Source organism: Gorilla gorilla, chromosome 1 (genome assembly GCF_029281585.2).
Source record: "Gorilla gorilla gorilla isolate KB3781 chromosome 1, NHGRI_mGorGor1-v2.1_pri, whole genome shotgun sequence".
NCBI classification, from domain to species: Eukaryota; Metazoa; Chordata; class Mammalia; order Primates; family Hominidae; genus Gorilla; species Gorilla gorilla.
In genome coordinates this window covers 230,623,067-230,649,194 of record NC_073224.2, presented here as the reverse complement: position 1 = coordinate 230,649,194, position 26,128 = coordinate 230,623,067, and the positions used below count along the sequence as shown (strand labels likewise).

Genomic DNA, 26,128 nt, shown 5'->3' with positions numbered 1-26,128 from the left:
TGTGAGCAACCGCACCTCGCCAAGAATATTTATTTTGAAGTCCAAGCACAGTAGCTCATGCCTATAATCCCTTTGAGAGGCTGAGGCAGGAGGCCAGGAATCTGAGACCCACCTTGACAACACAGTGAGACCCTATCTCTGCAAAAGATTTAAAAAATATAGCCAGGTGTGGTGGCATGTGCCTGTGGTCCCAGCTACTTGGAGGCTGAGGCAGGAAGATCATTTGAGCCTAGGAGGCAGAGGCTGCAGTGACCTGTGATCATGCCACTGGACTCCAGCCTGGGCAACACACCGAGATCCTTTCTCAAAAAAAAAATTTTATTCAGAAGTATTTGGCTGGGCACGGTCGCTCACACCTGTAATCTCAACACTTCGGGAGGCTGAAGCAGTCAGATCACTTGAGGTTAGGAGTTTGAGACCAGCCTGGCCAACATGGTGAAACCCCGTCTCTACCAAAAATACGAAAATTAGCCAGGCATGGTGGGGCATGTCTGTAGTCCCAGCTACTTGGGAGGCTGAGGCAGGAGAATCACTGTAACCTGGGAGGCAGAGGCTGCGGTGAGCTGAGATCGTGCCACTGCACTCCACCGTGGGCAACAGAGGGAGACTCCATCTCAAAACAAAAAGAAATTATTTATAAATATTATTGACTGGGTGCAGTGGCTCACGCCTGTAATCCCAACACTTTGGGAGGCTGAGGCAGGCAGATCACCTGAGGTCAGGAGTTCAAGACCAGCCTAGCCAACATGGTGAAACCCCATCTATACTAAAAATACAAAAATTAGCTGGGCATGGTGGCAGGCACCTGTATTCTTAGCTACTCAGGAGGCTGAGGCAGGAGAATCACTTGAACCCCGGAGATGGAAATTGCAGTGAGCCAAGATTTTGCCACTGCACTCCAGCCTGAGCAGCAGAGTGAGACTTAGTCTCAAAAAAAAAAAAGTATATATATATAATTATATACAAATATTTATTTGAAAACCTTTACAATAGCAAAGTTATTTTTTTAACTTGTTGAAAACTAGTAGGAAGCATTTAAAAGGTTCTGTACAATGACTGTCATCACTGGGCATTCCAGAGTACTAGGGGTAAGATAATATACTACACATCTTCTAGAAAGTAAAAGCAGGTTACATATAAAGGAACAAGGATTAGAATGACCTCAGACTTTCAACAGCAATGTTGAATGCCAGCAAACAATGAAGAAGTGCCTTTATAATCTTAAAAGAATAATTTCAAAAATTATTTGGGCTGGGCACAGTGGCTCGAGCCTATAATCCCAACACTTTAAAAGGCCGTGGCGGGCAGATCACCTGAGGTCAGGAGTTCAAGACCAACCTGGCCAAAGTGGTGAAACCCTGTGTCTACTAAAAATACAAAAATTAGCTGGGCATGTTGGCAGGCATCTATAATCCCAGCTACTCAGAAGGCTGAGGCAGGAGAATTGCTTAAACCTGGGAGGCAGAGGTTGCAGTGAGCCAAGATCTTTCCACTGCACTCCAGCCTGGGCGACAGAGTGAAACTAAGTCCCCCCGCCTTCCCCGCAAAAAAAAAATTATTTGAAATTATTGAGTTGAAAAGAATTTTCTCAAGCCATTAATAATTGAAGAAAGAATAACAACATCGTCAAACTTACTTGATCTCCCATGCGCCTGTCAAACTTACTTGATCTCCCACGAATCCTACTGGAGCATATTCTCAAGTAGTTTCATGATAAAGGATGTATGAGAGATCAACCCTTTATCATGAAACGCTTGAGGATACGCTCCAGAAAAATTAGAAAGCAAAGCAAGAAATAAATAGGGGATCTAACCCAGGAAAGAGATGAAGAAGTTTTCAGAATAATAGCTTCACAAATAGAGATTTTTCATCTGGATAAGAGGAGGAGAGTTCCAGGAAGAAAATCCTCTGGGAAAAAAACAGATTGAATAGAATAGCAATTGTAAATTAAACCATTTGAAATTGATGTTTTGTTGATTAAAAAAAAAAATTGCTTGCTGAGGACAGTGGATCATACCTGTAAGCCCAGCACTTTGGAATTGGCCAAAGTGGACAGGTTCGCTTTGAGATTCTGAGCCCAGGAGTTTGAGACCAGCCTGGGCAATATGGCAAAACCCCATCTCTACAAAAAATACAAAAAAACAATTAGCCAGTGCATGCCTGTAGTCCCAGCTGCTTGGGAGGCTGAGGTCGAAGGATCACTTGAGCCTGAGAGATGGAGGTTGCAGTGAGCTGAGATTGTACCACTGTACTCCAGCCTGGACAACAGAGTGAGATACTGTCTCAAAAATCAAAAAACAAAAGACAATTCTAGTAACATAATTTGCAACATTCATAATAGCTATATTCATAGCATGTTTGCTATTTGCCAAATGTAGTTTTTTTTTTTGTTTGTTTTTTGTTTTTTTGAGATGGAGTCTCGCTCTGTTGCCCAGGCTGGAGTGCAGTGGCGCAATCTTGGCTCGCTGCAAGCTCCGCCTCCTGGGTTCACGCCATTCTCCTGCCTCAGCCTCCCAAGTAGCTGGGACTACAGGTGCCCGCCACCACGCCTGGCTAATTTTTTTGTGTTTTTAGTAGAGACGGGGTTTCACCATGTTAGCCAGGGTGGTCTCGATCTCCTGGCCTCGTGATCTGCCCATCTTGGCCTCCCAAAGTGCTGGGATTACAGGCGTGAGCCGCCGCGCCTGGCCTGCCAAATGTAGTTCTATGTCTTGGATCTGTATTGTTTCATTTAATCCTCACAACAATCAGGAGGTAGGTAGTATTATTTTCTACTTTTTAAGATTGATTAAAAACTGGGACAAGGTGGGCACGGTGGCTCATGCCTGTAATCCCAATATTCTGGGAGGCCGAGGCAGGTGGGTCACTTAAGGTCAGGAGTTTGAGACCAGCCTGGCCAACGTGGTGAAACCCCGACTCTACTAAAAAAAAAACAAAACAAAAATTAGGCCTGGCGCGGTGGCTCACGCCTGTAATCCCAGCACTTTGGGAGGCCGAGGTGGGCAGATCACGAGGTCAGGAGATCAAGAGCATCCTGGCTAACATGGTGAAACCCCGTCTCTACTAAAAATACAAAAAATAATTAGCCAGGAGTGGTGGCGGGCACCTATAGTCCCAGCTACTCGGGAGGCTGAGGCAGGAGAATGGCATGAACCCAGTAGGCGGAGCTTGCAGTGAGTCGAGATCGCGCCACTGCACTCCAGCCTGGGCGACAGGGCGAGACTCTGTCTCAAAAAAAAAAAAAAAAAAAAAAAAATTAGCCAGGTGTGGTGGCACGTGCCTGTAATCCCAGCTACTTGGGAGGCTGAAGCAGGGAGGATTGCTTGAACCTGGAAGGCAGAGGTTGCAGTGAGCTGAGATCGTACCACTGCACCCCAGCCTGGGTGACAGAGCGAGACTCTGTCTCAAAAAAAAAAAAAAAAAAAAAAAAAGCCAAAGAAAAAACCTGGCACAAAAGGAAGGTTAAGTTAGGGTTAGGTTGCCCAAGGTCATGCCGTTGGAGCTGCAATTTGAAGCCAGGCAGCCTAATATCAGAGCATAGGCTCTTAACTCTTCTGTTATATAGGCGGGAAATCATAGGATACTTTCTTGTAGAGTCTGACTAATCCAAGCAAAAAGACCTGCAGTACTGACAGGTTACTGAACAGTTATGGCCCCTGTGCACAAGCCCTACCTACCCACTCAGCCTGTCCCATCAGCTCTTTTTGAAGAAACTTTAAAATATATCATGAATATTGGTAGAGAAATAGAGATGATAATCTGTTGGGGAAATGAGTAGAATACCATAAACAGAAGTATTCAGAGGATAGGGCTGTTGGAAATTAAGAGTGTAATGGCAGAAGTGAAAACTAGGCAGACTGGAGGATGAAGTTGAGGCTATCTGGAAATTAGAGCACGAAGGCAGGAGGTGGAAAATACAGAAAAAATGATTAGATGCTTCAGCTCTAAATAGTAGACATTTTCAGGCCAGGCACAGTGGCTCATGGGTGGCTGAGGTGGGTGGATCACTTGAGGCCAGGAGTTCGAGACCAGCCTAGCTAACATGGTGAAACCCATCTCTACTAAAAATTCAAAAGTTATCTGGGTGTGGTGGTGCGTGCCTGTAGTCCCAGCTACTTGGGAGGCTGAGGCAGGAGAATTGCTTGAACCTGGGAGGTGGAGGTTGCAGTGAGCCGAGATTGTGCCACTGCACTCCAGCCTGGGTGAGAGAGGGAGACTCTGTCTCAAAAAAATAAATAAATAATAGACATTTTGAAAGAACAGATAAAATGGGAGGCAGAAAATCATCAATGAAAGAATTCAAGGACATTTTCTAGAACTGAATGTTACGAGTTTCCAGACTGAAAGGACCTGCCTGCCCTGTGCTCAGCATGATGGATGGAAACAAAGCTGCACTAGAGGACAGCATTGTGAAATTTCAGAACACTGTGGACAAAGAGAAGACCTTACAGGCTTCAAGACAGGAAAAAAATGACATTCAAAAGCTCCAGAATTAGAAGTGGCTTTGGATTTCATGCTATTAACATTGGAATCTAGAAGCAATGCCTTTGAAGTTGTGAGAGGATGATTTTCAACATAGTCTGGAGATAAACTATATTGGGCAGTATGGGAGAAGGTAGTCAAAGGGTATGAGGGCTAATCTTTATAGATCATAAAGTCAATGGGCACTGTTATAGTTGGATAAATTAAGAAATGGCATTATAAGCACATAATGTAGAGTTATGGTAGAAACTACCAGAAGAAATAGCTGAAAAAGTTAAAAGTGGTTGGATGGAAGGGATGATGAGTGGAATATGACTGATGGTTGTTGGTTTTCATTAAGGGCCTTTTTTACCCTGTGATGTTCTAGATCTATATATATGAATTAGTTGAATAAGAAATTTTAGGCCAGGCGCAGTGGCTCACGCCTGTAATCCCAGCACTTTGGGAAGCTGAGGCGGGCGGATCACGAGGTCAGGAGATGAAGACCATCTAACATGATGAAACCCCGTCTCTACTAAAAATACAAAAAATTAGGCAGGTGTGGTGGCAGGCACCTGTAATCCCAGCTACTCGGGAGGCTGAGGCAGAAGAATGGTGTGAACCTGGGAGGCGGAGCTTGCAGTGAGCTGAGATCGCGCCACTGCACTCCAGCCTGGGCAACAGAGTGAGACTCCCGTCTCAAAAAAAAAAAAATTTTAATAAAAACCTAAAATTGGATGCCTTATGTTACTTCATTAGGGTTATGGAAGGATCAGTGGAATAACTGATATGAAAAAGAGGTTTGTAAATTCTATTATTTAGTGGAAAGTTATGATGTTACTATCATGTTGACTAAAAGGCAAAAATGCTGTATTTGGTAGATGATAATATTGTTGTATTAATTAACTGTGGCCACAATAGTGCAATCACAAAACTTGAGTGACATATGATAATGAACACTAATTTTTGTTTTTGAGACTAGGGTCAGCTTGTTGGCTTGACGATCTGAGCCAGGTTTGGTTGATCTCACTTGGGTTTGCTTATGTGTCTGAGCAGATGGACTGTAGTTGGCTGGTCGGGGATGGCTGTGTTCCCCACATGTGGGGTGGTTGAATGTCTATCAGTGGGAGCATCGGTGCTCTCCCACATGTTCTGGCATCCTCCACACTAACACTTGTGCCACATTCTTTTGCCCAAAGCAAGTCAAAAAATGTGGAGAAGTCACTTCCATCTCTTCATGGTAGAAGTTGCAAATTCACATTGAAAAGGAGGGATGGAGATGTGGAAACATTTTTAGAGTTAGCATAATGATTGAAGCCAATTTTTTTTTTCTTTTTGAGATGGAGTCTCTCTCTGTCGCCAGGCTGGAGTGCAGTGGCGCAATCTCGGCTCACTGCAACCTCCGCCTCCTGGGTTCAAGTGATTCTCCTGCCTCAGCCTCCCAAGTAGCTGGGATTACAGGTGCCCGTCACCACACCCAGCTAATTTTTGTATTTTTTGTAAAGACGAGGTTTCACCATGTTGGCCAGGATGGTCTCGATCTCTTGACCTCATGATCCGCCCGCCCCAGCCCCCCAAAGTGCTGGGATTACATGTGTGAGCCACCACGCCCAGCCAAAGCCAAATACTTTTAATCCATCTATTGGGAATGAGAATGTGGAAGGACATCAAAAGACCTATAACTGGGCTGGGCGTGGTGACTCATGCTTGTAATCCCAGCACTTTGAGAGACTGAGGTGGAAGGATTGCTTGAGACCAGTAGTCTGAGACCAGCCTGGGCAACATAGCAAGACCCCCATCTCTACAAAAATTAGTCTTTAAAATAATTAGCCAGCCTATTGGTATGTGCCTGTGTTCCCAGCTACTTGAGAGGCTGAGGTGGGAGCATCACTTGAGCCCAGGAGTTTGAGGGTGCAGTCAACTGTGGTTGCATCACTACACTCTAGCCAGGGTGGCAGAGCAGGACCTTATCTTAGGGAAAAAAAAATGCATAACTGAATTTATTTTCTTTTTCCTTTGTAGACAACAAGGGAGGTGTCACAGTTTTCCATTTAGATCAACAACTTCAAGTTCTTACCATGGAAAATTCCGAGAAGACTGAAGTGGTTCTCCTTGCTTGTGGTTCATTCAATCCCATCACCAACATGCACCTCAGGTTGTTTGAGCTGGCCAAGGACTACATGAATGGAACAGGTAGGAGCAGTAACCAAAAGTGGCTTAAGACTAGAGAACCAGCCGGGTGCAGTGGCTCACACCTGCAATCCCAGCATTTTGGGAGGCTGAGACGGGCAGATCACAAGGTCAAGAGATCGAGACCATCCTGGCCAACATGGTAAAACCCCGTCTCTGCTAAAAAATACAAAAATTCACTGTGCCTGTAGTCCTAGCTACTCGGGAGGCTGAGGCAGTAGAATCGCTTGAACCCGGGAGGCGGAGGTTGCAGTGAGCTGAGATTGCTGCACTGCACTCCAGCCTGGAGACAGAGCGAGACACCATCTCAAAAAAAAAAAAAAAAAAACAAAAACTAGAGAACTGGCATGACTGGGTCTGTTTCAGAATACACATTTCATCGACTGGGCACAAACATGCTGTCCTGCTCCCTTGTACAGTGAATTCTTAGCCAAAAAAGAGGGTGAAGTATGAGGAAAGAATTGAGCATCTGGCTATGGCCTGTAGAATAGAAAATACAGCCAGGTACAGTGGCTCACACCTGTAATCCCAGTGCTTTGGTAGGCCGAGGTGGGAGGATCACTTGAGGCCAGGAGTTTGAGACCAACCTGGGAAACAGAGAGAGACCTCATCTCTACAAAAAAAATTGTAAACATTAGCCAGGTATGGTGGCATGTGCCTGTGGTCCCAGCTACTCAGGAGACTGAAGTAGGAGGATTGCTTGAGCCCGGGAGGTCTAGGCTACCGTGAGCCATGATTGCACCTTTGCCCACCAGCCTGGACATCAGAGCAAGACCCTGACCACCCCTCCCCAAAAAAAGGAATTTGATTCTGTCATCCGTGTGCTTAATCTTCTTTAGGGGTTTCCCATTACTTGAGGCAAAAAGCGAAAGCTTGTACTTTAGCATACATAAAACCTCTAGGATCAGACACAGCTTTTTAAAAGTTTTCTTTTTTCTTTCTTTCTTTCTTTTTTTTGAGATGGACTTCACTCTTGTTGCCCAGGCTGGAGTGCAGTGGCTTGATCTCGGCTCACTGCAACCTCCGCCTCCTGGGTTCAAGCAATTCTCCTGCCTCACCCTCCTGAGTAGCTGGGATTACAGGAATGTGCCACCACGCCCGGCTAATTTTTTGTATTTTTAGTAGCAACGGGGTTTCTCCATGTTGGTCAGGCTGGTCTCAAACTCCCAACCTCAGGCCTCCCAAAGTGCTGGAATCACAGGCGTGAGCTACCATACCCAGCTAAAAGTTTTCATAAACAATGCATGAGGCTGGGCATGGTGGCTTACGCCTGGAATCCCAGCACTTTGGGAGGCCAAGGCAGGCAGATCACAAGGTCAGGAGATTAAGACCATCCTGGCTAACACGGTGAAACCCCGTCTCTACTAAAAATACAAAAAAATTAGCCAGGCGTGGTGGCGGGTGCCTGTAGTCCCAGCTACTTGGGAGGCTGAGGCAGGAGGATGGCGTGAACCTGGGAGGCGGAGCTTGCAGTGAGCCAGGATGTCGCCACTGCACTCCAGCCTGGGTGACAGAGCGAGACTCCATCTCAAAAAAAAAAAAAAAAAAATGCATGAATAGGCTGGGCGTGGTGGCACACACCTGTAATCCCAGCACTTCGAGAGGCAGAAGGGGCAGATTACCTGAGGTCAGGAGTTTGAGATCAGCCTGGCCAATGTGGTGAAACCTTGACTCTACAGAGTCTCGCTCTGTCACCCAGGCTGGAGTGCAGTGGCACGGTCTTGGCTCACTGCAACCTCCACCTCCTGGATTCAAGCGATTCTTTTGCCTCAGCCTCCCCAGTAACTGGGATTACAGGCACACAGCACCATGCCCGGCCTATTTTTGTATTTTTAGTAGAAATGGGGTTTCACCATGTTGACCAGGCTGCTCTTGAACTCCTGTTCTCAAGTGATTCTCCCACGTCGGACTCCCAAAGTGCTGGAATTACAGGCATGAGCCACCATAACATAGCATAACCATAACAGTTTCATGTGTATCCTTCCACTCTTCTTTGTATGAATTTATATGCAAACATTTGTGTGTATACATAGATTTTTTTTTTTTTTTTGTGGAAATGGTTCTCACTCTGTCACCCTGGCTGGGCAGGCTGGAGTACAGTGGCATGATCACAGCTCACTGCAGCCTTTACCTCCCGGACTCAAGTGAGCTGCCTGCCTCAGGCTCCTGAGTAGCTGTGATTACAGGCATGCCACCACATCTGGCTAATTTTTTTTTTTTTTGGAGACGGAGTCTTGCTCTGTCGCTCAGGCTGGAGTGCAGTGGCACGATCTCAGCTCACTGCAAACTCCGCCTCCCGGGCTCACGCCATTCTCCTGCCTCAGCCTCCCGAGTAGCTGGGATTACAGTCGCCCACGACCACGCCTGGCTAATTTTTTGTATTTTTAGTAGAGACAGGGTTTCACCGTGTTAGCCAGGATGGTCTCGATCTCCTGACCTCGTGATCCACCCGCCTCGAACTCCCAAAGTGCTGGGATTACAGGAGTGAGCCACAGCGCCTGGCCTAATTTTTTAATTTTTTGTAGAAACTGGGTCCCACTGTTTTGCCCATGTTGGTGTTGAGCTCCTGGGCTCAAGTGATTCTCCTGCCTTGGTCTCCCAAAGCACTGGGATTACAGGTGTGAGCCACCACACCTGGCCTCGATTTTTTTGTTACATGAATGATCATATAATATGCTGATAGGTAGATGGATGGATGGATGCTAAAGCTCACTATTTGCCTATGACATTGAGAAATGGGCTTTTGCATACATCTAGGTGGACAATACAAATTAAGGCTTTTTACAAAGTAATTTGGCAATATCAATAGAAATTTAACTGTATAGGGGAATGAGGTGAAGTACAGAGTGTCAGTTGGGGAAGATGAGAAAATTCTGGAGATAGATAGGAGCGATGGTTGCACAACAGCATGTTTGCAGTTAATATCATAGAACTGTACGCTTAGGTATATTTTACCATAATTTCAGTCAGTTAATTGATCAATCAGCTAATAAGCTGGAATCCCTAAAGAAAGACAATCTGTGATTATAAAACAATATTGGCCAGGTGTGGTGACTCATGCCTGTAGTCCCAGCACTTTGGGAGGCTGAGGCAGGCAGATCACTTGAGGTCAGGAGTTGGAGACCAGCTTGGCTAACATGGTAAAAACCCCATCTCTACTAAAAATACAAAAATTAACCAGCATGGGCATGCGCCCGTAATCCCAGCTACTCAGGAGTCTGACTCAGGAGAATCGCTTCAACCCAGGAGGCGGAGGTTGCAGTGAGCCGAGATCACTCCAATGCAGCCTGGGGAACAGAGCAAGACTCTGTCTCAAAAAACAAAACAAAACAAATAATATTGATCGTAATATTTCCTGTGCATAAAGTCTAATTTGTTATACCTAATGTGAAACCTAACTTTTTATCTAGGAAGGTACACAGTTGTCAAAGGCATCATCTCTCCTGTTGGTGATGCCTACAAGAAGAAAGGACTCATTCCTGCCTATCACCGGGTCATCATGGCAGAACTTGCTACCAAGAATTCTAAATGGGTGGAAGTTGATACATGGGAAAGTCTTCAGAAGGAGTGGAAAGAGACTCTGAAGGTGCTAAGGTATTTATGGTGTAATCAACTTTGTCAGTTCTGTGTAAATGGCTAAGCGGCTTATGTTTTTACCATGTTTCAATGTTGCTTACATCTGTGAACATACAGATCTGCAAAACTGTCATGTGTGTTGTAAGCCATTCCTGTGGAAGGTTACTACAAGACTGTAGAGCACAGCACCAAAGGATGGGTCTTCCTTAGCCCCTCTGTGTCTTTCATTATGTTTTAAGTTGTTTGCGGCCAGGCGCGGTGGCTCACGCCTGTAATCCCAGCACTTTGGGAGGCTGAGGCGGGTGGATCAGCTGAGGTCAGGAGTTCGAGACCAGCCTGGCCAACATGGTGAAAACCCGTCTCTACTAAAAATACAAAAATTAGCCGGGCATGGTGGTGCATGCCTGTAATCCCAGCTACTTGGGAGGCTGAGGCAGGAGATACACTTGAACCCCGGGGACGGAGGTTGCAGTGAGCCAAGATTGTGCCACTGCACTCCAGCCTGGGTGACAGAGCGAGACTCCATCTCAAAAAAAAAAAAAAAAAAAAAAAAAAAAGATGTTTGCTTGCTTGCTACTATGTGATACCACTGTTAGAAGATAGAGGAAGACTGCCTGGGCTGTCTGTACCCCAAATGAGAAAGGGAAAATTGCAAGAAGATGTTATTATCATCAGTCTTCCTAAGTATAAAAGAGACAGGCAGATAGTTTAAGGAAGAGAAGCATCCAGTGCTGCTTGATCATGGACAGGCCTGATTCGTGTGCTGCTTCCATGACAGCATCTGAAGGGGAGTCACAGATCTCTGTGCCCATAACTTTGAAGCAGTTCTAGTTAAGGGTTCAAAAACCAGAGTAAGTGACATCTAATTATTTCTCTTTTTTTTTTTTTTTTGAGACGGAGTCTCGCTCTGTCACCCAGGCTGGAGTGCAGTGGTGCATTCTCGGCTCACTGCAACCTCTGCCTCCTGGGTTCAAGCAATTCTCCTGCCTCAGCCTCCGAAGTAGCTGGGACTACAGGTGACTGCCACCACGCCCCGCTAATGTTTTTATATTTTTAGTAGAGATGGGGTTCTACCTTGTTGGCCAGGCTGGTCTTGAACTTCTGACCTCAGGTGATCCACCTGTCTCAGCCTCCCAACACCTAATTATTTCTTTTCTTTTCTTTTTTTTTTTTTTTTAGATAGAGGTTCACTCTTGTTGCCCAAGCTGGAGTGCAATGGCATGATCTTGGCTCACTGCAACGTCTGCTTCCCGGGTTCAAGCCATTCCCCTGCCTTAGCCTCCCGAGTAGCTGGGATTACAGGCGCCTGCCACCACGCCCGGCTAATTTTTGTATTTTTAGTAGAGCTGGGGTTTCACCCTGTTGGCCAGGCTGGTCTTGAACTCCTGACCTCAGGTGATCTGCCCATCTCGGGCCTCCCAAAGCGCAGGGATTACAGAGGTGAGCCACCGCACCTGGCTGACACCTAATTATTTCTTAATGTTATTTTGATTTTTTTAAACTTTATTTTCTTTTTTTTGTTGGAGATGGGGCCTCGCTATGTTGCCTATGCTGATCTCAAACTCCTGGCCTCAAGCAATCCTCCCACCTAGGCCTCCCAAAGTGCTGGGATTACAAATGTGAGCTACCATGCCTGGCCTGTTGTTATCTTGAGTTTAAAATGAAAGGGCTTTCTGAAAAGCCTTTCTGTTTAGTATCTGTTCTTAGAGTTCTGAACTTTCCAGTTACTGACTGTATCATTTAGGGTTCAGACTAGGAAATAGAAACCACTCTGGATATTTTAAGTGGAAAGAGATTTAAGTACTTAGGCAAAAAGTACTTAAAAGAGCTGAGGCCGGGCGTGGTAGCTCATGACTATAATCCCAGCACTTTGGGAGGCTGAGGCCGGCAGATCACCTGAGTCCAGTAGTTCAAGACCAGCCTGGCCAACATGGTGAAACCCTGTCTCTACTAAAAATACAAAATTAGCTGGGCCCATGCCTGTAATCCCAGCTACTAGGGAGGCTGAGGCAGGAGAATTGCCTGAGCCTGGGAGGCAGAGGTTGCGGTGAACTGAAATTGTGCCACTGCACTCCAGCCTGGGCAGCAGAATGAGACTGTCTCAAAAAACAACAACAACAAAAAAGTAAAAGGGCTGGAGAAGTGGAAGTCAGGGTCACTCCTCCGATGTTGCCGTCAGAGTTCAACAAACCAATTCCGCTTCTGCTGCTATTGAACTGTCTCAGTCTCCTGAAGTTGGTGACGGACAGTGGACTCCAGCGTCTAGCCACCACACCCACACTAGAAAGGATTACTGGCTATAAATAGCGCAACAATAGGATCAGGCTGGGCATGGTGGCTCACACCTGTAATCCCAGCACTTTGGGAGGCCGAGGTGGGTGGATCACCTGAGGTCAGGAGTTCGAGACCACCCTGGCCAACATGGCAAAACCCCGTCTCTACTAAAAAATACAAAAATTAGCCAGGCGTGGTGGCACATGCCTATAGTCCCAGCTACTTGGGAGGCTGAGGTGGCAGAATCGCTTGAACCTGGGAGGTGGAGGTTGCAGTGAGCCGAGATTGCACCACTGCACTCCAGCCTGGGTGACAGAGCGAGACTCCGTCTCAAAAAAAAAAAAGGATTACTTGTCAGGCTCCACAGTCCCAGGATGATGGCCTCTGTCCTCCTTCTGCCTTCCAAATCTCTCAGGAGAGAATCTCATTAGCAGAAATCGCAGTCAAGTCCACAACCTGCTGCAAGGACCTCTGGGAAGTGTGTTGGGCAGGATTGGGCACTGAGTCAGTAGGAAGTATCTCACACAGTGATCTCTCAAGAGGACTTCCTTTTCAGACTTGGCAGGGAGAAGAGTCTCCACTGCTTGATGGCAGAAAATTCTCCCATGAGGGAGCAAGTTCCTGGGCCACAGCCCTACCCAACCCTCTGGCTTTATAGTAACCTTATTGCCCATTAAATAGTCAACTCAGCTGCTCAGAAGGGTTGGGATGCAGGGGAATAAAGGCCCACAGTTGGATCCCACAAGTGTAGTTGATGTTATTTGGGGAACATTGCACAGTTTGAAAACAGTGGGCACCCTGCTGCCAGCCCAGAATAGAGCTATACACAAATCCTGCTTAGGGCCCTTTCCTTTAAGGCCTCAGGCCCTTGCCGCTCTAGGACCTTCTTGGCGTTCTGGTTCTTTGTCACAAGATTAAGCCACACTCTTCCATGGTCAAGAGTGTGGGCTCTGGACCAGACTGCTGGGGTTCAAGTCCTGGCTCTGCTATTAATACTTATAAGTTAAATGACCTTAGGCAAATTAGTCAGTGTCCTCTCTCAATGGGGTAATAAACAATTCTGATATGAGAGATGAGCAGCACATTAAAACCAGAAGTATTTTCAGTGAAAGTAGCTGCAAGGTGGCAGTAATATAGTCGCTTTGTAATAACCAAAATGTTCAGGCTGGTCATGGTGGCTCACATCTATAATCCCAGCACTTTGGGAGTCTGAGGCAGGAGGATTGCTTGAGGCCAGGAGTTCAAGACCAGTGTGGGCAACATAGTGAGACCTCATCTCTCAAAAAAACTAAAGTTAGCTGAACATGGTGGCACGTGCCTGTAGTCGCAGCTATCTGGGAGGCTGAGGCGGTAGGATCACTTGAGCCTGGGAGTTCTTGGTTGCAGCGAGCTATGATTGAGCCACTGCGCTCCATCCTGGGCAATAGAGTGAGCCTGTGTCTCTGAAAAACAAACCAAAAAAACCCCAAAACATTCACTCAATCAAATTGTTATTGAGGCTGGGCGCAGTAGCTCACGCCTGTAATCCTAGCACTTTGGGAGGCCGAGGCGGGCAGATCACAAGGTCAGGAGATCGAGACCATCCTGGCTAACATGGTGAAACCCTGTCTCTACTAAAAATACAAAAAAAATTAGCCGGGCGTGGTGGTGGGTGCCTGTAGTCCCAGCTACTCGGGAGGCTGAAGCAGGAGAATGGCGTGAACCTGGGAGACGGAGGTTGCAGTGAGCTGAGATCGTGCCACTGCACTCCAGCCTGGGCGACAGAGTGAGACTCCATCTCAAAAAAAAAAAAAAAAAATTGTTATTGAATGCCTCCTCATAGACTCTGCTAGGAGCTGGAGTAGCAACTGTAAGCCTCCCTTCTCCTTCCCTTACGGAGATAATAATATTTATGATATAGGATGTTGAGAAGATTTTTTTTTTTCTTTTGAGGCGGAGTTTTGCTCTTGTTGCCCAGGCTGGAGTGCAATGGCGCAATCATGGCTCACTGCAACCTCCACCTCCTGGGTTCAAGCGATTCTCCTGCCTCAGCCTCCCGAGTAGCTGGGATTATAGGCATGTGCCACCACACCCGGCTAATTTTATATTTTTAGCAGAGACAGGGTTTCTCCATGTTGGTCAGGCTGTGTCTCGAACTCCTGACCTCAGGTGATCCACCCACCTTGGCCTCCCAAAGTGCTGGGATTACAGGTGTGAGCCACCACGCCTGGTCGAGAAGATTTTTAATTTTTTTAGTCTTCCACAACAGCCATCTTATGTTGAGAAGACTTAATCAGATAATCCATGTAAAGGATTCAGTGTAATGTGTGGCATATAATAAATAATGTTGGCCAGGCACCTATAATCCCAGCACTTTGGGAGGCCGAGGCGGGCAGATCGCTTGAGGTCAGAAGTTCAAGACCAGCCTGGCCAACATGATGAAACCCCGTCACTACTAAAAATACAAAAAAAATTGGCTGAGTATGGTGGTGCGCCCTTATAATCCCAGCTGCTCGTGAGGCTGAGGCAAGAGAATTGTTTGAACCCGGGAGCCAGAGGTTACAGTGAGCTGAGATCACACACTGCACTCCAGCCTGGGCGTCAGAGCAAGACACCATCTCAAAATAATAAATAAATAAATAATGTTAATGATATTCTTTTTTTTTTTTCTTTTTTTGAGACGGAGTCTCACTCTGTCGCCCAGGCTGGAGTGCAGTGGTGCGGTCTTGGCTTACTGCAACCTCTGCCTCCCAGGTTCAAGTGATTCTTCTGCCTCAGCCTCCCGAGTAGCTGGGATTACAGGTGCCCGCCACCACACCCGGCTAATTTTTTGTATTTTTAGTAGAGACGGGGTATGACCGTGTTAGCCAGGATGGTCTCGATCTTCTGACCTCGTGATCCGCCCACCTCGGCCTCCCAAAGTGCTGGGATTACAGGTGTGAGCCACTGTGCCCAGCTATAAATAATGTTAATGATATATTCTAATGGAGCATGTGAGAAAGAGAAATATTCTATTGTTTTGTTGTTTTATAGACACCATCAAGAGAAATTGGAGGCTAGTGACTGTGATCACCAGCAGAACTCACCTACTCTAGAAAGGCCTGGAAGGAAGAGGAAGTGGACTGAAACACAAGATTCTAGTCAAAAGAAATCCCTAGAGCCAAAAACAAAAGGTTTGTATGTTTTAGCAGGACCCACGGACTAGAGTTGATAAGATTCTGTAGCTGAGCAAACCCCTGTGTATTTTTTTTTTTTTTAGATGGAGTCTCGCTCTATCACCCAGGCTGGAGTGCAGTGGCATGATCTCAGCTCACTGCAAGCTCTGCCTCCTGGGTTCATGCCATTCTCCTGCCTCAGCCTCCTGAGCAGCTGGGACTACAGGTGCCTGCCACCACGCCTGTCTAATTTGTTTGTATTTTTAGTAGAGACGGGGTTGCACCATGTTAGCCAGGATGGTCTTGATCTCCTGACCTCATGATCCACCCACCTCGGCCTCCCAAAGTGCTGGGATTACAGGCGTGAGCCACAGCGCCTGGGCCTTATTTTTTTTGTTTTTTAGAGATGGGGTCTCGCTATGTTGGCCAGGTTGGTCTTGAACTCCGGGCCCCAAGCAGTCCTCCTGCCTTGGCCTCCCAAAGTGTTAGGATTACAGGTGTCAGCCACTATGCCTGGCCTTTATTTTCATTTTATATTGCATACTTGTGGGTGTCTGGAAAATGCCCCTTGTTAGTTGCATGAAGTGAAGGAGAGTAAAAGGCACTCGGAGCTTATTTCTCCTGCAGTGGTCTCTAATCTTTGAGGTGTCCTGGGTCTCTTTTGGGAATCTGATTCTCATAAAATAAAATCTCATAAAAACTGAACTGTCATTCTTTTTTTTTTTTTTTTGAGACAGAGTTTTGCTCTTGTTGCCCAGGCTGGAGTGCGATGGCACGATCTCAGCTTACTGCAACCTCTGCCTCCCGAGTTCAAGTGATTCTCCTGCCTCAGCCTCCCAAGTATCTGGGGTTACAGGCATGCGCCACCACACCCGGCTAATTTTGTATTTTTAGTAGAAACGGTATTTCACCATGTTGGTCAGGCTGGTCTCAAACTCCTGACCTCAAGTGATCTACCCGCCTCGGCCTCCCAGAGTGCTGGGATTACAGGCTAGAGCCACCGCACTCGGCCTAAACCCTCATCCTTGAAAAGCACATACGTATCTTCATTTTGATACAGTGGGTTATTAGAAAAGTAAACCCCTTTCCACTTGGAGGAGGTAGAGGGGAAGAAAAAGCATACCCCAAAGCTCTGTTTTATTCTTCCCAGCTGTGCCAAAGGTCAAGCTGCTGTGTGGGGCAGATTTATTGGAGTCCTTTGCTGTTCCCAATTTGTGGAAGAGTGAAGACATCACCCAAATCGTGGCCAACTATGGGCTCATATGTGTTACTCGGGCTGGAAATGATGCTCAGAAGTTTATCTATGAATCGGATGTGCTGTGGAAACACCGGAGCAACATTCACGTGGTGAATGAATGGATCGCTAATGACATCTCATCCACAAAAATCCGGAGAGCCCTCAGAAGGGGCCAGAGCATTCGCTACTTGGTACCAGATCTTGTCCAAGAATACATTGAAAAGCATAATTTATACAGCTCTGAGAGTGAAGACAGGAATGCTGGGGTCATCCTGGCCCCTTTGCAGAGAAACACTGCAGAAGCTAAGACATAGGGATTCTACAGCATGATATTTCAGACTTCCCATTTGGGGATCTGAAACAATCTGGGAGTTAATAACTGGGGAAAGAAGTTGTGATCTGTTGCCTAAACTAAAGCTTAAAAGTTTAGTAAAAATCGTCTGGGCACAGTGGCTCACGCCTGTAATCCCAGCACTTTGGGAGGCTGAGGCAGGTGGATCACGGGGTCAAGAGATCGAGACCATCCTGGCCAATATGGTGAAACCCCATCTCTACTAAAAATACAAAATTAGCTGTGTGTGGTGGCACGTGCCTGTAGTCCCAGCTACTTGGGAGGCTGAGGCAGGAGAATCGCTTGACCCCAGGTGGTGGAGGTTGCAGTGAGCCAAGATTGCGCCATTGCACTCCAGCCTGGCGACAGAGCAAGACTCTGTCTCAAAAAAAAAAAAAAAATTTAGTAAAAATCAATGGTAAGCTAAAATAAGTTTTTGTTTGTTTATTTGTTTTTGAGATGGAGTCTCTACTAAAAATACAAAAAATTAGCCGGGCATGGTGCTGCATAACTGTAATCCCAGCTACTTGGGAGGCTGAGGCAGGAGAATCACTTGAACCCGGGAGACACAGGTTCCAGTGAGCCAAGGTTGTGCCACTGCACTCCAGCCTGGGCAAAAAGGCAAAACTCCATCTCAAAAAGGAAAAAAAAAAGACTGGGTGTGGTGGCTCACACCTGTAATCCCAGCACTTTGGGAGGCCTAAGTGGGTGGATCACATGAGGTCAAGAGTTCAAGACCAGCCTGGCCAATATGGGGAAACCCCATCTCTACTAAGAATACAAAAAATTAGCCGAGCATGGTGGTGGGCTCCTGTAGTCCCAGCTACTTGGGAGGCTGAGGCAGGAGAATCGCTTGAACCTGGGAGGCAGAGGTTGCAGTAAGCCAAGATCGTGCCATTGCACTCCAGCCTGGGTGACAGAGCGAGACTCCATCCAAAAAAAAAAAAAAAAAGCCTGACAGCTAGCAGGTTTCAGGATCCATCTGCCAAGTTAGTGAAAGGCTGGAGCCTCAAATCACAGAGATGAGGGTCATTTTCTCCTCCTTAGCTTCTTGGAGTTTAAGAGTTGAAGGAGTCCTGAAAAGTAATGATAGAGCAAGATGAAGCTATCAGAACTGAATTTGGACTTCCTCTGGGAAACTACACCTAGTTCATCTGAAGTGTCACGTAAACTGCAGAAAGGTTCCAATGCTGGAAACTTCTCTCATACTGTCATGCCTTCCTACTCAGAAGTGCCTGTGCCCTGCTCAGCTGTGACTACTGACCTCAGGACCTCACTGGACAAGGCATGTGGGGACCCTTGCAGGAGCCCTGGTAAGGGTACAATAATCCTATTGTTTTTTGTTTTTGAGATGGAGTCTCACTCTGTCTCCCAGGCTGGAGTGCAGTGGCGCGATCTCCGCTCACTGCAATCTCCGCCTCCCGGGTTCAAGCAATTATCCTGCCTCAGCCTGCTGAGTAACTGGGATTACAGGCATCCACTACCATGTCCGGCTAATTTTGTATTTTTAGTAGAGATGGGGTTTCGCCATGTTAGACAGGCTGGTCTTGAACTCCTGAGCTCAGGTGATCTGCCCACCTCGGCCTTCCAAAGTGCTGGGATTACAGGCGTGAGCCACCGCGCCCAGCCTGATCCTATTGTTGCACTATTTATGGAGCAACAACTTTGTACAAAGAACAAGCTTTGTACAGAGAACAAGCTTGGCTTTTTCTCTCAACGCCGAGGATGCTGTTGATGCTGCCATGTAATAGCATAATTTTGGGTGTCCCCAAGGACAGAACTTCCACTTTGAATAATGGAAGTTAGAACAATGAATTTCACAGGGGAATAAATATTAATGACTGATGTGAAGAAAATATGCCATTGTTTATTCCCTCCTGCATCATTTCCATAATTTGCTTTTGTACTGTGAATTTAGAGGAAATGTGTGATGCTGGTGTTTTGTTTGGCTTGTTTGTTTGATGCTGGGGGTTTTATATGTTGTACCCTTTACCCCTTACATTGTGTAATTTGAATGTGGCAAACAAACCTGCAGTAAAAGTCCTTGATTGGCATCTTCATTCGGATGATGGAGAGCCTTTGTGGTAGTGTTTGCCTATGTGAACAGCAGGCCTTTCAGATAAGAGAAGTGGCTTTTCCTTGGTGATGAAGGGGTAGAGATTGAGCCATGGGGATGGTTTAGGTTAAAGAATGCTTTTTTTTGGCCATGATGAGGATCTAACAACAGAGTAGAAGGAACGATGCCCTAGGTCAGTGTGCAGGGTGGTGGGAGGGCTTTCATCTTCCTTACCCAAGCCTCTCTTTTCAATTTTCTAGAAGTCCAGAAGTTGTTATATGATGAAATAGCCTCCTTTAATGTTTATTTCTGGGTGCCAAGGGAGGCCCATTCCTCTAACATTCTCATAATTTTTCTCAAAGGCCTATGATCTAAACATTTCACCACGGCATCCACTCAGCTGTGAGGCTGCATACACAGTCTCCACCTCTGAAATCTGAACTTCGTTTACCAGTGGTGCTGTTTGAACTTCATAATGTCAGCACTTCCTGAACACTTACTGTGTGCTTGGCTTGTGCTCCTGAGTGCCTTATATCATAAGGAAACGGCAAAATCAGGGGACTGGTATAAATGGTGAGCTGGGCTTGAATCTAAGCTTTGTCTTCAGAGCCAGTACCCCAATCTCTCTTTCTGTAAAATATTATTTTTCAAAGAATGAAGTTGTAGCCAAATCTTGAAATTTTTCATTTACCCTAAGTGAGGACAAATAAAGCTTTCAACAACAGTTTGTGGTAGTCTGATGGAGATGAGTCCAACGTATTCAGTCCTCACAGAAGGACTAGGCTGAACTTGCCCAGTGTTAGCAATTCCTTGGAACTAGAACAGTGGAATCCGAGGGAGAAGGTGATATGGGCCATAATTAACTTTTGTGTGTGTGTGTGTGTGTGTGTATGTATATGTGTGTTTGCTTCTGAGACAGTTTTGCTGTGTCGCCCAGGCTGGAGTGCAGTGGCACAGTCTCAGCTCACTGCAACCTCTGCCTCCTGGGTTCAAGCAATTCTCCTGCTTCAGCCTCCCAAGGGGCTGGGATTACAGGCGTGTGTTACCACGCCTGGCTAATTTTTGTATTTTCAGTAGAGACAGGGTTTCACCGTGATGGCCAAGCTGGTCTCAAACTCCTGGCCTCAAATGATCCACCCACCTCGGCCTCCCAAAGTGCTGGAATTACAGGTGTGAGCCATCACGCTCTGCCCAGATAGGGTTTTTGACCTGTCATAGTGGTGCCTGGTCCCATTATTCTCTGTTTTGACTCTGCAGGGATGATCGCTGTCCCCTTGCTATCCTTTAATAAAACTGTCACCTCGGTTTCAGAACTGGAATTCAGATCCATTTCTCCCTCATGTGTCTTACCAAGTCTAAATGACTTGCCATGGACAGTGTTTCCCAAATCAAGTTAAGCTGCCCAATAAATTTTTCCAAAACAATGGATAACCTGACAATTACATTGTAAAACATTAGGGAAAATAGCAAACACACAAAATTAGTGGTAATAGTGTAATGAGCCCCTACGTACCCATCAACTTCAAGCGTAACATTTTGCCAATCTTCATCTACACCTGTTTTGTTTTGCTGGAGTCTTTTAAAGCAAATCCCAAATGTGTAATTTTACCCATAAATACTTCAGTGTGAGGAATGCTAGAGTCCAATTTGTACATTAATACAAGTATATCAGCTAGTGCCGGCGTGGTGGCTCAGCCAGGCTTGGTGGCTCACATCTGTAATCCCAGCACTTTGGAAGGCCAAGGTGGAAGGATTGCTTGAGCCCAGGAGTTCAAGAACAGCCTGCGTAACATAGCAAGATCCTATCTTTAGAAAAACAAACAAACAAAAAACATGTACTGGCTGGGCACAGTGGCTCACGCCTGTAATCTTAGAAATTTGGGAATCAGAGGCAGCAGATTGTTTGAGCCCAGGAATTCTAGACTAGCCTGGGCAACATGGCAAAACCCTGTCTCTACCAAAAATACAAAAATTAGCTGAGTGTGGTGGTGTGTGCCTGTAGGCCCAGCTACTCAGGAGGCTGAGGTGAGAGGATGGTTTGAGCACAGGAGGCGGAGGTTACAGTGAGCTGAGATTGCGCCATTGCACTCCAGCCCGGGTGACAGAGCCAGACCCTGTCTCAAAAAACAAAACACGGCTGGGCATGGTGGCTCACACCTGTAATCCCAGCACTTTGGGAGGCCAAGGTGGGTGGATCACCTGAGGTCAGGAGTTCAAGACCAGCCTGGCCAACATGGTGAAACCCCGTCTCTACTAAAAATACAAAAAATTATACGGGTGTGGTGGCAGGCACCTGTAATTCCAGCTACTTCGGAGGCTGAGGCAGGAGAATTGCTTGAACCCAGGAGGCAGAGGTTGCAGTGAGCCCCAATCATGACACTGCATTCCAGCCTGGGCAACAAGAGCAAAAACTCCCTCTCAACAAACAAAAACAAAACAAGTGTACTAAGTCCAGCGCGGTGGCTCACACCTGTAATCCCAGCACTTTGGAGGCCAAGACAGGAGGAGCACTTGAGCCCAGCATGAGCAACAGAGTGAGACCCTGTGTCTACAAAAAATTTTAAAAAAATTAGGCAGCAGGGCGCAGTGGCTCACGCCTGTAATTCCAGCACTTTGGGAGGCCGAGGAGGGCAGATCACAAGGTCAGGAGATCGAGACCATCCTGGCTAACACGGTGGAACCCCGTCTCACTAAAAATACAAAAAATTATCCGGGCGTAGGTGGCGGGTGCCTATAGTCCGAGCTACTTGGGAAGCTGAGGTAGGAGAATGGCGTGAACCCGGGAGGCAGAGCTTTCAGTGAGCCGAGATTGCGCCACTGCACTACAGCCTGGGTGACAGAGCAAGACTCCGTCTCAAAATAAATAAATAAATAAATAAATAAAATAAAATAAAATTAGCCAGGCATGGTAGCTTGTGCATGTAGTCTGAGCTACTTGGGAGGCTGAGGTGAGAAGATTGCTTGAGCCTGGGATCTGGAGGCTGTAGTGAGCTGTGATTACCCCACTGCACTCCAGCCTGTGTAACTGAGACCGTGTTTCAAAAAAAATGAAATAGTACAGCTAAAAGTATCAGTGTCACCAAAGCAGAAGACCCAAGTCTCCAGCCACACTTTTGTTGAGACAATAGTATTCATAAAGTGATTTTCAAAGTTTTTATTTACTTACTTATTTCCCACTTCATAAGCTGGTCTAGCATGAAGTATGGTTTTTTTGGTTGTTGTTTTTTTTTTGAGACAGAGTCTTGTTCTGTCACCCAGGCTGGAGTGCAGTGGCACGATCTCAGCTCACTGCAACCTCCACCTCTCAGGTTCAAGAAATTCTCCTGCCTCAGCTTCCCGAGTAGCTGGGATTACAAGCGCACACCGTGCCCAGCTAACTTTTGTATTTTTAATAGAGACAGGGTTTCTCCATGTTGGCCCAGCTGATCTCAAACTGACCTCAAATGATCCACCTGCCTTGGCCTCCCAAAGTGTGGGGATTACAGGTGTGAGCTATCACACCCAACCAAAGTAGTATTTTATTTAACATTTGTATCTTCAGCAACTTAAGCATGTTCGAAACTGAACCATAATTTTGCTCTCAAATAGATAAATAATCATAAGAAAGCTGCTTAAGAAGAAAGGGTACCTTGGCTGGGTGTGATGACTCATGCCTGTAATCCCAGCACTTTGGGAGGCCAAGGCATATGGATCACCTAAGTTCAGGAGTTCGACACCAGCCTGGCCAACATGGTGAAACCCCGTCTCTAATAAAAGTACAAAAATATTAGCCAGGCATGGTGGCAGGCACTTGTGGTCCTAGCTACTCAGGAATCTGAGGCAGGAGAATTGCTTGAACCTGGGGAGGCAGAGGTTACAGTGAGCCAAGGTCGCGCCACTGCACTCCAGCCTGGGTGACAGAGCGAGACTCCATCTCAAAAAAAAAAAAAAAAAAAAAGGGTATCTTGATTTTTTTTCTTTTTTGAGACAGTCTCGGGTTCAAGTGATTCTCATGCCTCAGCCTTCTGAGTAGCTGGGATCACAGGCATGTGCCACCACACACAGCTAATTTTTGTATTCTTAGTAGAGATGGGGTTTTGTCATGCTGGTCTCTAACTCCTGGCCTCAAGTGATTCTCCCACTTCTGCCCCTCCAAGTGCTGGAATTACAGACATGAGCCTCTGTGCCCAGCCAAAAGTACCTTGATTTTATTTATGATATTGATAAGGAAAGGAGGCAGAGAAATTCTGGGCAGAAGAGGGTGGGTCCCCAGTGAGGGCTCCCCACCTGGAGCTGAAAAGCCTGATACTATGGCCCAAAGTGAGCATTTACATCCCTGTTTGCCCTCTTGAAAGTTGCCTTTTCCATAACTACCCATGGCCCACCCCCCATCCTGTGCCCATGAAAACCCCAGGCTCAGCTGGGTGCAGTAGCCTGTAACCCTAGCACTTTTGGAGGCCAAGGCGGGCAGATCACTTGAGGTCAGGAGTTCAAGACCAGCCTGGCCAACATGGCGAAACCCCACCTGTACTAAAAATACAAAAATTAGCCAGTCATGGTGGCGGGCGCCTGTAATCCCAGCTACTCAGGAGGCTGAGGCATGAGAATCACTTCAACCCAGGAGGCGGAGGTTGCACTGAGCCAAGATCGCGCTACTACACTCCAGCCTAGGTGATAGAGCGAAACTCAGTCTAAAAAAAAAACCAAGCTCAGCCAGCAGAGAGAGGAGAAGCAGCTGGATGTTGGAGACTACGGTTGGACGGCAGAAAGAAGTGGCTTGACTTCAGAGGGACAGCTTCATGGTGTAGCTTGGAAGAGGAGTCCAGCCAGGGATGGCTGGACTTCAGGGGAAGATTACCTTCTTGCTCCATCCTCTTTTCAGCTCCTCTTCCCACTGAGAGTCACTTTCATTGGCAATAAATTTCCATGCATTTACCATCTTCAATTCATTTGTGCTACCTCATTCCTCTTGGACACTGGACAAGAACTTGGGTACCACAAGTGCGGGTGCAAAAGGCTGTCACACTGACCCTCCACTGAGCTGTTAACACTTAAGCTGTCCACAGCAAAGCTAAAAGGGCATTGTAACACCCCTTCTGGGGCTTCAGGGGTTGCAGGCACCCTCACCAGATGCTGCTGCGGGGCCCACACAAAGTTTTGCTCCTTCAGGTGCCCAAAAGCACTTGCCCCAGCTCCCGCACCCGCTCACCTGCGTGCTCCGCCTCCCATAAGGGGTGGAGCACAGCAGGTCCAAGTGAGTGGAATGGCCCCTGCCAGTGCCAAAGCGGCTGGCTAGTTCCAGCACCCCTGCATTCCAGTTCCTGCCAATGAAGGGGTCAGGGAAATACCCTGCTTCAAAATGTATCAGAATTTTTTTCATCGCAAGTAGCAGGAAGCTCAACTCAAAGTGGTCTAAACACGGATGTCTATACTCAGAAGTACAGACATAGGGCAGAATGGAAGGTGTGTAGGTTTGTAGGTGCTGTGAGTCAACACTGTCATCGGGGACCCGGGTTCTTTCCATCCCTCTACACTTCTAGTCACAGTGTCTTAAATCTAGTGCCCTTGAGTTATAGGAGGGTCACCAGTAGCCAGGCTTCCTAGTTCATGTTCAGGAGTGACTCCTCATGGCTCCCCATGGCTCTGTTAAAATCAAAGAAACATCCTTCCCAACAGCCCTTTCAAACTCCTCATCACATCTCACTGGCTGATTCAGTCATTTAAACCTGCTTCTCCCTAAAGCTGATCACTGGCTAAGCTAATAGGGTTTCCGGGATTGGTTTAGCCTGATACTAATCCAGGTCTACCTTCAGGAGCTGGACCAAACTCCCTATTGGCACTGCATTCTTGCAGTAGGCAGGGGAGGTATGGATGGTGTGGAGTCCACCACAAGGTCCATGCCAGTCTTTGTTGAACCAGCATCAGACTCCATCAAGCAACAGATGAGAGGTTCCATGATAAAGTGGCCCTCAGCAATCCCCATCCATTGCTGTCTAGGAAGAACAGTGCTTGTACACAGGTTCAGGACTTCAGTCTTGGCTGTAATCTTCTGGTTTACTTTGCCAGCACCAAACAGAAGGAAAGAAAGGGCTCAAATTTGACCAAATAAATTATCCTTCTCCTTCCAGAGATAATCTTGAGTCCTGTCTAGGAAGATATTAGAATTGTAAAGGAAAAAAAATTACTCCTTATCCTATGGCAAGTGGAGTCTATGTCTACTTCAGCTGAAATTAAATCCTGTCCATAATAGATGACCCTTGCTCAAGCTGGCCAGAAGCCATACCAACCAGCACGAAGGTTAAAATTATTATTAGTTTTTTCTGTGATTTTCATTTTCAGGCCAAGTTTTAGAACAATAAGATTTTAAGAATAGGAAGTAAGTAAGATTTCTGCATATCCTGTTCTCTTAGTCAGCTGGATTTTTTTTTTTTTTTTTAGACAAAGTCTTGCCTCTTCACCCAGGCTGGAGTGCAATGGCGCAATCTCGGCTCACTGCAACCTCTGCCTCCCAGGTTCAAGCAATTCTTTTGCCTCAGCCTCCTCAGTAGCTGGGATTACACGCCTGGCTAATTTTTGTTTTTAGTAGAGACGGGATTTCACCCTGTTGGCCAGGCTGGTCTCGAACTCTTGACCTCAAGTGACCTTCGTAACTCGGCCTCCCAAAGTGCTGGGATTAGAGGCGTGAGCCACCGCACCAAGCCTGGAATCTATGTCTTACAGTTATGAGAATCAACAGCTAGCTCATTATGGGCACGGTGATGTCACTCTGGCTTCTCAATGAAAATGGCATTTCTCCCTTGGAAAAGGTCATAGCCAGTCAGTCAGTCAACAAACATTTATTGAGTACTTACCAGGCACTGTGCTAGATCCTGGAGATACAGGAGTGGTGA

General features: G+C 46.6%; 1 protein-coding gene across 6 annotated transcripts in view; it reads left to right on the top strand.

Moving 5' to 3' along the window:
- NMNAT1 (nicotinamide nucleotide adenylyltransferase 1) overlaps window positions 1-24,436 on the top strand; it is a 47,561-nt gene extending 23,125 nt beyond the window's left edge. For 3 of the 6 annotated variants that reach the window (XM_019010795.3, XM_019010790.3, XM_063702861.1), the window contains exons 2-5: window positions 6,484-6,654; window positions 10,062-10,245; window positions 15,514-15,653; window positions 16,786-19,059. In XM_019010795.3, coding sequence (XP_018866340.1) covers window positions 6,540-6,654; window positions 10,062-10,245; window positions 15,514-15,653; window positions 16,786-17,186 — 840 coding nt within the window. In that variant the 5' untranslated portion in view covers window positions 6,484-6,539 and the 3' untranslated portion in view covers window positions 17,187-19,059. Of the gene's footprint in view, window positions 1-6,483; window positions 6,655-10,061; window positions 10,246-15,513; window positions 15,654-16,785; window positions 19,060-19,621; window positions 21,707-22,744 lie in introns of those variants that run through there. The other 3 variants (XR_010132472.1, XR_008678748.2, XR_010132474.1) reach the window with 3 other exon arrangements.
- The last annotated feature ends 1,692 nt before the right edge of the window (window positions 24,437-26,128 follow it).